Source organism: Tyto alba, unplaced genomic scaffold (genome assembly GCF_018691265.1).
Source record: "Tyto alba isolate M040663 unplaced genomic scaffold, T.alba_DEE_v4.0 Super-Scaffold_42, whole genome shotgun sequence".
Taxonomy (NCBI): domain Eukaryota; kingdom Metazoa; phylum Chordata; class Aves; order Strigiformes; family Tytonidae; genus Tyto; species Tyto alba.
The window spans coordinates 29314139-29329513 of record NW_024881318.1 but is presented as its reverse complement, the minus strand read 5'-3'; the positions used below and the strand labels follow the sequence as shown (position 1 = coordinate 29329513).

General features: G+C 39.1%; 1 protein-coding gene across 4 annotated transcripts in view; it reads right to left on the bottom strand.

The window, feature by feature from the left end:
* Positions 1-15375, bottom strand: part of AP3B1 (adaptor related protein complex 3 subunit beta 1) — a 160730-nt gene that overhangs the window by 131699 nt on the left and 13656 nt on the right. For all 4 annotated transcript variants that reach the window (XM_042804700.1, XM_042804698.1, XM_033009138.2 and 1 more), the window contains exons 3-5: positions 10768-10842; positions 4737-4832; positions 2341-2501 (exon numbers count right to left, since the gene is read on the bottom strand). In XM_042804700.1, the coding sequence (XP_042660634.1) occupies positions 2341-2501; positions 4737-4832; positions 10768-10842 (332 nt within the window). The remainder of the gene's footprint in view (positions 1-2340; positions 2502-4736; positions 4833-10767; positions 10843-15375) is intronic.

The following is a 15375-nucleotide window of genomic DNA, read 5'->3' as shown; positions in this document are numbered from 1 at the left end:
TTTGCCTGTCATGAAGAGAAGAAATTAAGGCATCAATTTAAGTTAAAACTCCATGGACTAGCCTGCTGTCCAGATACTGCTGTGCCTTGCTGGCACTAACAGACAATTACTGCCAAACTCCTCCAAATAGTTTTGATACTATCGGGAAATCAAAGGACATTCTGTGTATGGAGAGTAATTCAGGCCGCAAAGTCTTTTGTGTGCTGGACCCAGATGCTAACAAAAAATAAACTACTCAAATAGCAGGAAGGGACTTAAAATCCATTCCCTCTTGTTAGGTTATGAGATAAAAGGCTTGTCTACACACAGAGGAGTACAGAGGTAGGGGAAACTCTAATAACATCCTGACCCATCTACTCCCAGGGCCATCACGTGACAGCACTGGGCTCATTACACACACACAAAAAAATTAAAAAAAAAAAAAAAAAAAAATCACCAGAAGGAAGGAGCCCCTGCCCAGGTTCTTTGAAGAGCTGCCATGGAAAAGTCAGCAGCCTTATTATCCTGGAATAAACCTATCATCACTAAGAGAGGCTCCCCAGAGCACCTCTCAGACTTAGGGGTGTTACCAGCTACAAGGCTCTAAGACTTACTACATGATGCCAGAAAGGGAATTTTGGGTCTGTACAAGAATTACTATGGGATGTCTATGAGAGAAATTAAAGGCAGGGAAAGGGAGGGATCTAGATGATTTCAAGAGGAACAAGAATAGGAGTATAGAGGGATAGGTGCGTAAAAGGAGACGGTTGTATGTAAACACTTTACTGCTCGGCACACTTGTGGCCATGCTCTACACCTGACAACTACTGTCTATTCTGTCTTCTCATTAAACTCTATTTCCAACTATTTTCCTGGATGAGGCAGTCTTTATTCTGTGTCCATCTATGATATGGAGTCTAAGATGCAGCAACTGCAGTCAGGGTTACAGGGACCTGTATAAATGTAGGACCAGCAACTGGAGCAAGAACGTATGTCAGTGTGTGATTGCCAGAGAGTAGCAATCCATACTAGGTGTCTTGGGAAGCCAGGTATTGAAGTGGGGCCATAGGACTGGGCTGGACATGTCTATGTGTCTCTGGCTGAGACAACTGGAGATTTTGGCTACCAGAGGGACTGGGGCATCCAGGCCAACTACTGGAAAGATTGTAAGGCCTGGAGGTTGACTGAGATACCCATTTATGTGTCTCAGTCTGTTTCTCATTCCACTTCCTCTCCACCCAGTGTGAGACAACTGAAGAAAAGGGGACATAAGGGCTAGTTTCTGTGTAGTCTGAATGTCTAAATCCAGCTACTGTGGGATTCATAGTGTTTGAGTAAAAGGGTGGGAGCACGTGTGTGTCTGATTGAGGGGGTCTGTAATAGCAAATGCAGTGAGGTTGCAAGCACTGTGCACTTTTATGTGGCAGAGGGAGCAAGTGGGGAGACTGAGCATTCAAGAGCAGTTACTGGAAAGACTAAGCATCTAAGATCATTATTGGGGGATCCATATTGTACATATATAGGTCCACTAATGGGCCTGCATCCTGATCAGCCAGAAAGTGCAACGGGATAAGGCTGCTGGTGCCAGTTTTGTCTGCGTGAGTGCTGCTTCTATCTGTGCTGATCTGTACAGCTGGCTGCATGCACTTGTGTTGTATATGTGTGTGTATGTGCCCATTAGGAATACATGCTCAGCCTCGCTACTAGTTGGTCTGAGAATGCACAGAACTGCAGCAGCATCAGGCTACCTGATTTGGAAACCATAACACTTCTCACCCTCCTCTTTTTGGCATAGACAAAATAGAAGGGAAATAAGTAGGAGAATAAATGCCTGCCTTTGTTTTGGAAAGGGACAGGCTCTATTGCCTCCATCTGTATAAACCACTCACTTCTTTGTAAGAGGTCCTCCACAACAATTTCTGAAGAGGAAAGAGGAAGATTTGGAAGATTTGGATTTGCATGGATAAAATTTCTACAAGTTAGTATTCATTTGTCACTGTACTGTAAACAACATCAAATGCCTTCAGTATGAAAGATACAGAAGCTTAACACGGAAATCTTTGATACTGAGAATAACCATCAAAATAGTTGCCACACAGACGACAATAACTGGTATATTAAAAACAAAGATCGTGTACCAGTTTCTTTTTGTATCTCTTCATAGTTTTACTGTTATTCTAGCAAGCAAGAGACTTGCCTAAATTCCCTCCAAATCAGTTGAGTGACAGAATGTCTACACACACTTTATACTTTTTAAGAAACAGATCTGACATGAAACATGCCAACCGCCCCAGTAGTCTTAATAAACATAGCCCACAACTGTCTTAAAATTCTTTTCCAGTATTTTTCAGAATCACTTACCTGTACAGTTTTTGGATTGCGTGGGCTGCATTCTTCCTCACATAAGGAGATAAATCAGAAGAGGCTTCCTTAATAGCAAGCATCATAATAGGAACAATAATTGGGACGCGGATACTGGATAGAACTCTTAAAGCACTTGCACGGATTAACTGGTTAGGATCCTAAAGAATGGGAGAGGAGGGGAGAAATAAAGTAAGATAGTGCAGAAACGCATCATTAAATTCTCTGCAGTGTTTACACTAATTAGTGACCACACATTAAGACATGTATATGTATCTGACTATCAGTCAGGCTTGCAAGCTAAGGCCATATTAGTAAGAAAATGTGCCAAAATTCACACAAGAAACTTTCAACAGCCATCAAATGTAAGCGAAAATGAAGAAGAAAACATTGAAACATTATGAAAACCTGGAAATTTGGTGAAGGTAACATCAACATAATTCAGTTTTCCAAGCAAAATATGGGAATGATGGATAAAAAAGACCAATATCTTATTTAATCATCCGAAATGTTTTCTGCAATCTAAGTGGAATTCAGATATTCTGAAAAACACACCTAGCCCAGTTTTATTACTTATATTTAAGAACTGTCAAATGAAAATATGGTTCTCAGTTGTGACACTGCCACTCAAATTCTTGACAATACATCCATCTTATGCTTTACCACAAGATATGAAGTAAAGCCAGTAAAAAAAATGAATTTTCTTAAGAACATGTCAAAATACTAAACTCAGTGTTTTGAGACCTTCTTCTATTTCCTACCCTCCCTTCTTTTGTCCCAGTACTTGCTCCCCTTTTATAATGCTAGGGTTCGCCTGGAGATCCAACAATAGCACAAAACATCTGTATTTGGAGGAACAGTTATGTAAACCTTGCCCATTAATCATGGTCTTGAGACATATGGGAACAAATGTTGCTTAATCAAGTACTAAATCCTCTAAAATCGAGCAAACTGAAATTGCAGCAGCATTCATTCAGTGTACTATCTGCCAGAAGGGCACTTCCCAAAGAACATTTGTCCCATGGAATGAGAGTTGGAAACAAGGGTTTTCAGACTGGTATTACTTAATGATCAGTTCATCTAAGCTCTCAAAACTCCTACACCTTAGCAGCTTCTGAGTAATAAGATGGTGAAAGCACTTAATTTGACACTGGTTCTTATCAGAGTTTGTAAAGCTCATTTCCAATTGTACAAGTTTTAAATACTCCAAAAACTTCTTTCTAAATAGAAAACAATCTCCACAGATAAAGCCAAATTATAATCTTCATTACAAAAGCACAAACATTAGAAAAATGTAACAGAGATAATTACATTTGCCTATCTCCCATAGCAGGCTTAGTAATTTCCTAAATTGCTGAAAATCTATGCTAGCTTGGAGTCTACCTCCTTGCCACACCACCACTTCTTTTTCATACTCACAGACACAACATTTGAGCTATCCCCTCTCCTTTTGTTCCCACTATCCACAGCTTTTTATAAAGTTATGGCATAAGAAGTGTTCACTGTATACCTATCTCATTAAAAGCACAAGATACAAAATCATTTGCATTTTAGTTTTTCATGGCAGTCACAGATAGTAAAGCTAGTACACGTGACATTGAGATACAAGCTGGAAGAAGCAGAAAGGTCTCTTCTCATTTGTGAAATGCTCCTAGAGTTGCACACCTGGTGCTCTGACTGCCATATTTTCCAACAAGATGCAAGGTCTGGATCAGTGACATAATAGAAATTAATTATGAACCAAGAGTAGCCTTACAAGAAGCGTACAAGTAAAAAATCCAACTTTCTCTTATTACAAAAACTGGCTAAATTTAAGGAGAGAGACTTAAGTCTTTCTTTTCTTCACAGTCACATTTCAAAGGCAATCCTAATCTTTGTTCTCTAATCCCATTCTCCATCGTGATCTGAATTTGAAATGAACAGGACATAAAGCTATTTCTTCAGTATTTTTAATAGAAAAGCATGTGCATGACATTGAGTATTTTAATTTAGGTACTGTGATCTTCCTTATGTTCCAATTCTCTATTGTACAGAGATCTTTTACACAAACTAAAAGGAACACAGGTGGTTCAGGGTAATAACAAGGCCTTCTTTCTACCTACATTAACTACCGTGGAAAGATAAAAGGCAATCCAGCAATTAAATGTTGGGCATGTGAATCTGAGAGCACTAATCTGATGCTTTTCTTTAGTGAATTAATTTTATTCCATGCAGGCTTAGCTGCTTGATGAAGTTTGAGGTAGCAAAAAACACTTTGTCAATTACATAACTTGAGACTACTTTATCAGATGCATATATTAATATGCTTTAGTTTATCAGACTACACTTACACAGATATTTTTTATTTTTGTGATACCAACTCAGAATTCTCTATAAAATGTTTAGTAGTCACTCACTTTTAAAGCGCGTTGGAAAGTGCTGATGGACAATAATGCTAGATCTTGCTGCTCCTCAGCGTAACGCATCAGATAAACATATACAAGCTTTTTTATCTGAAAAGATAAAAACACAATGAACATCATTATCAGAAAGTTTTAGAATTCTATAAAACTAAGTCTGAGATTGCACATTTTCATTAACATTTTATTCTCTGAAGGAAGAGTTAATACATCACTGGAAAACTCACGTGCTTCTCAAATGTCTTATTATTTAGTGTAAATCTTTTAATAGAAACTCCCTGAGGTTTCGCAATATTACCTATTTAACAATACAGTCAGATGATGGCTACTAACACAAACTACTGCTTTATATTACTAACTAAAGACTTGAATGATCTAAGAATTTGACATATGGCGGCTGACCACTGCTCATGGTTTTTTCTTATGGAAAAAAGGTTAAACTGCAATAGACAAGGATTTCAAGGAGCCCATTTTACTTTACCCCGCAACTCAAAATCAGTTACTTTAACATATGTGGAAGAGAATATAACTTCCAGCTGAACTGTGTTAACATGCACTATTTATATCTGAATAAAAGAGCACTTCTGACCATGTCTTGGACAAAAGTAAAGGGTATTAGATCCACCTTTGCCTGACTACAAGCATTCAAAAGATGTAGCCAATATAGGCATACCACAAAGGATGCAATGTTCAAAGATTAAGAAAACCTCAGTAAGATTTTGGGGGAGGAGGGTATTCAATTTAGTTCACTTTACCCCCTCATGGCCACTGTATGCCCAGGAAGCAGTGAAAACATTTTTTATATTTGAGTTGTAAACTGACTATTGGGGTTTATAATGGAAAATTTTGAAAGACCCTCAACTACAGCTGTGCTGTAATTATTGTCACTATCAGAAGATGTATGTTTGTGCCAATTCTGGCAAAAAGCATAATATTAAATCACAGAAGGTTACACCATACTAAATTATTTGTTGTTCAGCTACAGACAAGCAGCAATCAACATTGACCACAAGAGGCCTGTGCACTGAATGACTGCAGGTGTGCAAAGAAAGCCTTCTTTCCTTGAAACCACTCTGTGACTAGAAATGGAAGCACTTAGAGCTTCGTGACTACACTATTCTTTTACCATTTACCTTCATTCAATGTTAAAATGCTCCTTTCTATAAAACTAATCATAACAGGGGCACATTAGGCTTGAGGAACACAGGCAGATTTGTTTAATTAGTTTATCAATATAAGCACATCAAACTCCATGAGTTATTGACCAAGACTTATTTTTGTTCTATACCACCAATTGTTTATTAGGTCACTTTTTGTATCCCTACCATCCATGACATGATGCATATAATCAAGTTGAGATCAGTGTGTACTTATAAAAACAAAAATCACAAGGCACTTCTGTAAAAAATAAGATGCCCTTTGCCTCTATTAAAACAAATGAAAACGTTCTACTGCTTCTTCACCTCCATTTCTCTGTACCAGAGCATTCAGCCCTGATTAAAAAAACCCCAAACAAACAAACAAAAAAAACCCCCCCCACACACAAAAAAAAAAAAACAAAAAAAAAAACAAAAAAAAAAAAAAAAAACAAAAAAAAAACCAACCAAGCAGCCATTTCTGGGCAAGAAAGTCACTCAGGTGAACTGATGCATTTTATGCCACTGTATCGTAGCAATTTGTATGGACAGATTTGTGTAAGAATTCTTAAGGACAGGGAAAAAATTGGCAAAACATTTTCAGAAAACAGTATCAGGATCAATGTACTAAGAATCTGGCTTAACCCAGTAATTTCTCATCATTTCAAAAGCATCTGAAAAACTGGAACATGATAAAGGTTTCTGAGACCCAGAAGTGATAACCAGATGGCTGCAAACTATAGCCACATTATGACCTAAACTTGTCATCTAACTAACCTTGATAAAGAAATTAGTCAGATGGCTTTACTGAATGCCCTGATCTCTTTTCAGTTCAGCAACCTCTTCCCACACAAATTTGTCAGCACTAAATGCTGGAAAAATAAGTAACAAGGGAACTTCAACTACAGCATAGAAGACGACACAGAAATTCACATAATTGTCTGTTTGTTTTAAAATACAAACAGTGAAAACCTTCTGCTAATTAATGTTAGGTTGTGTGATAGAACCTTGTCTGCACACCCACAAAAGAGCACAGAGAGACAAGGAAGGAGTGGAAGGGTGTTTGCAGGTAACACCCTCCCCTAGCTTCTCCCAGGCCCATCACAGGAACAATCAGCCTACAGGTGCATACGGATATAACAGTAGGAGGGAACCCAAATTTAGGACTCAGAGAAAAGGATGCCCTGTTAGGCTCCTCCCCAGGACCACTTCAAGAGAGCCTCAGCTCCCCTGTCCAGGTATAAAATACATCAAGAGTCTCCACTAAAGCACCTTTTAGACTGAGGGGCTTTTCTGAGTACAGGTACAGGATGCAGATGAAGAGTACTTTAGGACTGCACAAGACTTATCATGGGAAGTTTTGGGGAGGAACCAAAGTGAAGGAGAAGTGAGGGGAATCTATGTGATCTGGGGAGAAAGTAGTTAGGGAAAACAGAGAGATAAGCAGACAAAAATGGCTGGACCCATCTGGTTGGTACATCTACTCTTCTATGTCTTGTACCTGGTCAGCACTGACTTGTATTTTCTCATTAAATTCCATTCTGAACTATTTTCCTTTGTGAGGTACTTTCTTTTCAGCATGAAGATGCACGTATGTGCCTGCAACTACCGTCAGGCCACAGGCTGGAGGGCACATGTGTACATGGCCACCAGCAACTAGAGAAACAAGAGTGAGGGGACTGAAGTGTAACTCCAGCCACTGGAATGGGACCTCAAGTTATAGGGGCTCCTATGTCCACAGTAGCCACGACCTAGAACAAGTAAGGGCCTGGCTGCCAGCACTTGGGCTGGGACCACAGGCCAGAGAGCTCATAAGCATGGGTGCAAGCAACTGAAGAAACTGGAGTTATGTGAAACCAAGCACAAATCCATGTGTCTGGAGTGCCAATGAGTGGAGTGGGTACAGGTACACCAGTGGATCAAGCTATACTAGTTGTTGAGTAGGTAAAGTAGCCTGGGAAGGAGATAAGGATGTGGGCATCTAAGTGTAAGACGACCAGAGACGTTGGCTATGGCATAGACCAGGAGACTCCCATCCAGCTGCCAGAGAAACCAGATGGTCTGTAGGTCTCTAGGGGCAAGAACCTTTGTTTGTGTGCCTCTCTCTAACGGCATAACCACTAGGGGTTCGCTAGCAGAGGACCAGGGGAGTTCAGGCCAGGTTGTGTGTACCAGCTGCATTTAAGGGCAAGACTGTGAGGGGTTACCTCCTGGAGGACCAGGGGAGTCCTGGTTTACATGTGTTCATACATATACAGCAGTTTATATCAGCAGTGACTGGGATCCAGGGCAGACTGTGTCTGAGGCCAGCTTAGATGGATCCACACTGTATATATGTATGTATAAATACATTCCCACTAGCAGACCTTCACAGCGAACTGTCAAGCTGTTGCTACTGTTTGTGTTCCTGTGAGGACCCTGTCAGTTCATGTAGCTGCCTCTGCACATATGTATTTCTTCTGTATATACACACACACACACACAAGACCTATGTGTGTATTTGCACACCTACCAGGAATACACTCCCAGCCTCACTACAGGTTGGGCTGGAAGCCTGCAGCTCGGGCAGTCTTGCCTCTTTTGGGCTAGCAGTTCCAGCCCTTATAGGTAAAAGCGCTCAAGACGAATACTGTTGAAGGCACTCTTTGGTGTAAGGTATCTCTGTTCAAAACTGGACTTACAAGTATTCCTAACTTAAAAACACAAGTTAAGGAAGAAGAGAATATTTAACTCATCTAAGCATGATTCCTTGCCCCATTTCCTTTTATCACTGATTATTAAAAGTATAGTTACTATTTCTAAAATTATTTTAATACAGTACGTTCTGAAAGACTCCGAATTGTCATCTTTGCATACTAACACCTCCTTGACTTACCCAAGCTCAGTACCGGGCCTCAACCAAATATATACATTCTTACAAAGAATGGAAAAAAACAGAGTTTTAAAGAAGTAGCTAAATAAGAATTTATTTAAAGCTAAAATTAGACGCAAATTTGACTATTACTATCCATCCATGTAAAATAAGGATGAAACCAGACATATCTGTGACCTGGTATATTGCAGCACATTAGAGAGACACAGGAGTTTGATGAAGTCATTATTGCAGGAAACACAATCTTCAGCGCCATAAGCCAGAGAAAAAACAACTTTTTCTTCCTGTTAATAACAGAAGCTGAAGTACCTATTTCTAGGAGAGGAGGGAATAATTGGAGCATGCATTCAATTGACTTCTCTTTTTACAAACCCAGTACTTCAAACCACAATTTCCTGCTTTTTTCCAAAATTATGATCCTGTGCAGTAGGAAGTAACTAGTATCATTGCATGATCGCTGTGCTTTCCTCAAACTAATGTTTGTTGGTCACTGTGGTCTGGAACTACAAATTTACAGATGTTATTTTCATCCATATCTCACGTGTCAAGTCAACTATAACTCTGACATCTCTGCACTGGAGCTGACAGTGTATGCATAGTAGTGGTAGTGAGCATAAGAGTAATAATTTCTTTACAAAACCTCTGGTTGTACAGCTTTCTAATGAAGATGCTGCTTTAGATTTCCTCAATATACCTAGTAAGCCTGTGGATTTAAACAAACAGTTGAACACCATCTCTATTTTTTTAGCTTCCTAGAAATTTTAATTTTCATTAGTCCAAGATAGATTTTTTTTTTGCTTGCTTTTTTATGAGGAAAAAAAAAAAAGATACAGAAGCAATCTACTTTGTGTCTAACACTTGATACTAGGGCAAGAACAAACACATATGCTGCTAAAATAAAATGGATGGTAAACAGCCTGAAAGAAAATCTTATTTCTGCTATTGTTTTTATCTATGGAAATCCTGAAAACAATTATTAAGTCAGTCTTCTTTTAATTAAGTCAAACAATTTAGTGAAAGTTGAATAAATGTAGTCAAACAGCTTCTCTCAAGGAATTAGCTCCTATCACAGATGTTTCTGACTCAGGCTCTTGATCAGCTGCTTTTATAGGAAGTTTAAATTGTTCTTCTCTGGCCCTTCATATACTCCTTTCATAATTCTTAATACAAAATAAAGGAGTAGGGGCATATTCCTAAAATGTGTGTGTGACTGGTTTAAAGTCTCCGTGTCTTGCAAAACATAAAACTAATCCAAAAATTTGAGATTACACTGCATATTAAGCAAAAATTTCTTCTCTGCTCAGGATGGGACCTATCCACCCCTCCCCCCAAATAGTCACAACTCTTCAAAAGATTCTGAGATTTGAAAGCTACCTTTTTCTAATCTTCTGGAATCAGACATTCGCATTAATATAGCATTAAACAAATTATCTCATCTAAATTATCAACAGGACCAACAATTAAGAATTGTGAAACAAAAATGTATTTCAAACACACTTCTTCAGAAATATCACATTTTGTCTAACCACAAATTCACACAAAGACTTGTTTAACTGAGTTAAAGTGATCTCCCTCTGTAATCCTAATGCTGAATGATTCCTTTTATAAATAAACTACATGACTGGAACAGTGAAAACTTTTTAACCCAATTCAGTCTTGATCTGTAATACATGTTTTCAAATACGACATAGCACAACCCATACGCAATCATTGCAAGCAGCACCACACCTCAAAAACTAGAATACCTTTTCTCAGAATTACCACCACACACTTCCAAAAAATTTCTCCAATCAATTTTAAAATATATAGTTATTATTCCTCCCTCCAAATCACCCAGAAGGTTTCTTTTATTTACACGTTTAACTACTACTATAATGCTGTCATTGAAATTAAACCCTGAAAAAAATATTAAAAAAAATACTAGAGATTTCATGCTTTATCTTGATGTCAGATACAATTAGATAAAATTGTCATAAACGTATCTTCCATAACAGTATGCTTAATGAGCTATAAGTCATACCTCAATATTTTTACTGGCAACATTCTTCACAACTGCAGGAAACAGCTCAGAAGCATTTTTTCCCTTTGCAATCATCTAAAACAAAAGGAGAGACAAATAGTAGCAATATAGTTTATTATAATGGGGTTTGTTTGTAGGGGTTTTCGGTTGCTTTCTTTCTTTAATAAAAAAAAAAAAAAAAAAAGACAAGCATTTATTCCAGATCTGTATTTCAAACTTGATTTCTATGAAATTGAGGATAAATGAAGTTAACTATTAGATTGTATGAGGAAAATAAGGTTAACTATTAGGATTTACAATCCATAAAACAGAACTGCTGAGTACTGGCTGGTTACAAGTTTAGGGGGTGGAGTCAAAGAACTAGGCTTTACCATGTCAGACTGCAAATTATTTTTAATGCTTCAAAAATTACTGAAAACAAAGATCTTGCTAATCTGAAACACTTTACAGAATTACCTTTCACGAGCTGCTATCCAAAAAAACCCTTAGCAAAACTCAGCAAAAAACAGCAACAAAAAACATCTGGAGAAGTTATACAAGTTTAAGTCCTGTTCATTTTCTCTGGAACAATCTTGGTGTGCAACAGAACCAAGGAGAAATAAAACAAAAAATGTCACACTTAAAACAAAGCAAAATTTTTTTCTATAGCAAATTAAACTCACAAGGCTTTAAAGCATTTGTACAGAACAAAGAAGGTAAAAGCACGATCAATCAATCCCCTGTGATTTTTTTTCTTGAAAAGGAAGAAAGTTTTCATATTTGATCTCAGAGAAGTCTAAAACTAGGGCATACAGTAAGCAATAAAATTGTCTCAATAGAGAGCACAAGTAACAAAACCCCAGTTCAGCATCAGTCCTTGTATGACGACATTAATGAGGAAGTTATTAATAAGAAACCAAGTACACTAGAAGGAATAAAATACTTCTACATACACTGTAACTGCACAGTTCTTTTATTTCTGAGATCTAATTCCAACAGAATGTCTGCCAGTACTTCATGCCCAAGCTGCAAACCTTGGATTTTCATGAATCATCAAGTGGTTTGGGTTAGAAGGGCCCTTAAAGATCATCTAGCTCTAACCCCTCTGCCATGGGCAAGGACAATTTACACCAGCCCAGGGTGCTCCAAGCCCCGTCCAACCTGGCCTTGAACACTCCCAGGGAGGGGGCAGCCACAACCTTTCTGGGCATTCCATGCCAGGGTCTCACCACCCTCACAGGAAGGAATTTCTTCCTTACATCTATTCTAAATCTACTCTCAGTTTAAAACCGTCACCCCTCATCCTATCCCTATTCTCCCTAACAAAGAGTCCCTCTCCATCTTCCCCATAGCCCCCCTTAAGCACTGGAAGGCTGCTATAAGGTCTCCCTGGAGCCTTCTCTTCTCCAGGCTGAACAACCCCAAGTCTCTCAGCCTGGCCTCATAAAGGAGGTGCTCCAGCCCCCCTGATCATCCTTGTGGCCCCCTCTGGACCCGCTCAAGCAGGTCCATGTCCTTCCTATGCTGGGACCCCCAGAGCTGAACACAGCACCATAGGTGGGGTGCCATAAGAAGGGAATACCGGGGCAGAATCCCTCGACAGGCTGGCCACACTGCTCTCGATGCAGCCCACGACATTGTTGGCTTTCTGGGCTGCAAGCACACATTGCTGGCTCACAGTCAGTTTTCCATCCACTAATACCCCCAAGTCCTTCTCTGCAGGGCTGCTCTCAATCCACTCATTGCCCAGCCTGTATTTCTGCTTGGGATCGCCCTGACCTACGTGCAGTAGCTCGCACTTGGCCTTGCTGAACTTCATGAGGTTTGCACAGTCCCACCTCTCAAACCTGTCCAGGCCCCTCTGGATGGCATCCCTGCCCTCCAGCCTGTCAACTGCACCACACAACTCAGTGTTGTCAGCAAACTTGCTGAGGGTGCACTCAATGAACACGCTGTATCAAGTTACAGTGCTGCTGAATACAGGCTGAGAGTAACCTCAAGCTATGGTCAAGGGCAGGATCCAGTCAGCCAAATGTCAGGCTAATCAGAAAGGACAAGAGCTGACTAAGACAAGCAAACATGCATGTATGGAACACAGAAACACACGTTTTGTGACTGCAGTTACTGCTGTTCATGTCACATTCCTACCATTACTCAACGTTATACAGCTGATTAAACTTCATATTCCTAACTCACAGGTCTGTTTGTGTGTTTCATTGATAAAACATTCCAGGCATAAAGACCAAGGATCTCGTGCAAGAAAAGCAAGAAAATACAAAACCATATTTGGAGGTTATATGAAAGATGCTAGAAGAAGAAAGAAAGTAGTTGTAATTCAAGCTATTACTGCATGAGCCTTTCAAAAGGGTTTAAGAGCAGCTGTCCAACGTGACATTTCAATTTATCAAATTTAACATCTTAAATTATTTCTTGCAGCTGTATTCAAGCACAGGAAGTGACAAAGTAAGAAAGCAGCACACTGCACAGTTTAAGAGGTTTTAACTAAGAATCTAAATGAAACCTCTGCTGTCAGGACAGGGGCCAGCAAGAAGATGGGGGGCGGGGAAGTTGTGCAGTAGGAGGGTGTCTCTGTAATAAATGGCAGATTCAGAATGACCAGAATCAAGTAGAACTTAGTAGCAAGATGCACTTGCAGAGAAGTATCATAAAGTATTACCAATCATCTCACCTTGATGCAACAGAAGTTATGCGATTCAAAAATAGAGATGATCCTTAGAGTTCCCATATAGGCTGCAACAGTATGACTCTATACATTACTTGCATTATTTAACTGATCAACCATAATAGCTCCAGTGTACCATGTAAATATGTATTTAGCGTCTTTTAAAAGAGTGTATTTTGACTCATTAAGTCCTAACGATTAGTGTAAATCCTCCTTAGTGCATGGATCATTAACCTGAAAGAAAATGATGGTTCTTTCTAAGACTAAGGTCTATCATGTCATTTTTGTTGCTGTGCCTAGACATTCTCCAGATGTTTTCTCTTACATACCTGGAGTTCCTGCATAGACAAATTTTCATTCTACAATAGGTGTTATGTAATATCAGGGTGTATTAATCTTTTTTTTTTTTCCACGAGATACACACAGATATGGATTAAACGCTCTGTGAGTAATCAGGCATATGTATTTGTTTCCTAAATTTATGCTCTGAAATCATCAGAAGTGAAATTTCACTGAGACTTTTTTCCCAGATGAAAAGTTCAGACAGGTGTCAAGAATTGTTAACAAGATTTTTTGGTTTTTGTAACATCAGTGTATGTTTTATAAGAACTGTTAGCTATTTTGTTTTCATGCATATAGTAAAATAAACATGGTTCTGTATACACTTCAGATTTTTTTCTAAACCAGCAGTGCTGCTGGTAATCTTGAGCAGATTGCAACTATTTTGTGGCATGCATGTAAGGAAGAAACATAACTTTCTGACTGGAAAAAAAAAAAGCATCATGGATCATTAAAGTCACACATATGTATTTTAGCTGAAGGTACGCTTAGACACCTTCATGTAAGAGGAGGAGTGGAAAGATCACAACTCGTATGCTTGAAAATACATTAAAAGTCACTCTCTGCAAAAAGGATTTATTTATTTGTAATGAATCTTCTTCTCCCCCCACAGCAAGTTCACAAACCACCTTAAATGAAGAAGAAACAGCAAAAAGATAAGCATATAAGCAGTGTTCTCCTGGTACTCTTCCATCACACCTATATGGACAAATGAAGGTTCAGCCCCTTGAAGTCTACTAAAAGTGTCAGACAGCTATTGGTATGCACAGCTACCTAAAATTAGTGAAAATGAGCATTACAGTGAGACACGTTAAACAATATTCTGACAACAGAGTTGCTTTTTCCTCTAGTACTAAGTCTAGAAGAAGCCTTTCAGCTCTGGAAAACAAATCTCATCCCTGAGAACTCTCTAAATATGAGCACACAACTAGTAACATACAAGCATCTTCGTGCCCAGCAAGATCACTACCACAATTGCTTCAAGGTCTTCCACTAGTTGTGCAAGGTCCCAGTCCCCTCCTGTAAAGCTCATTGTTTCAGTGTGTCATGTGAACCAGAGGTCGGTGGAGTCTTATGAAACAGTTTAAACACAGGATAACAGCAACTACTGTTGCTGAAAATATGGAAGAGACTGAAAACCAAGTATCCAGTAATTCAAACAACTTGCTCGTGGTCAGGTGATGGTCAACCTTATAAGCTAAAAGTCAGTTTCTGCTTTAAGAAAAGCAGCAGTGGCTGAGCAAGGCAACAAACATCCAAGACACAGAAAGGGCCAGCTGCCATCGGAAAGTAGTGCTCTCCCAGCATTGCGCAAAACAGGGACAGAAACTAAGGACTGGGAACTTATAAAAGGGCAAAAATCTGGAACTGGGAAATGGGGATCAGAAGAAAGAACGTGCTTAATTCACTTCTGCCTTCCCTTGCTGAAGAGCTCTTGAGCCTGATCACCTTGGTGTAAGACCATCAAGGACCACAGCTATCCGTGCTAACTACATGTCTCCAGCTTCATGGTATCATACTTCTAGGAAACTAAAGAAACATTTTTAAGAACTGCTTTGAATATGTAGCAGCAGCAGGTATTTATGAGTGCATTTGCTCACTGCACA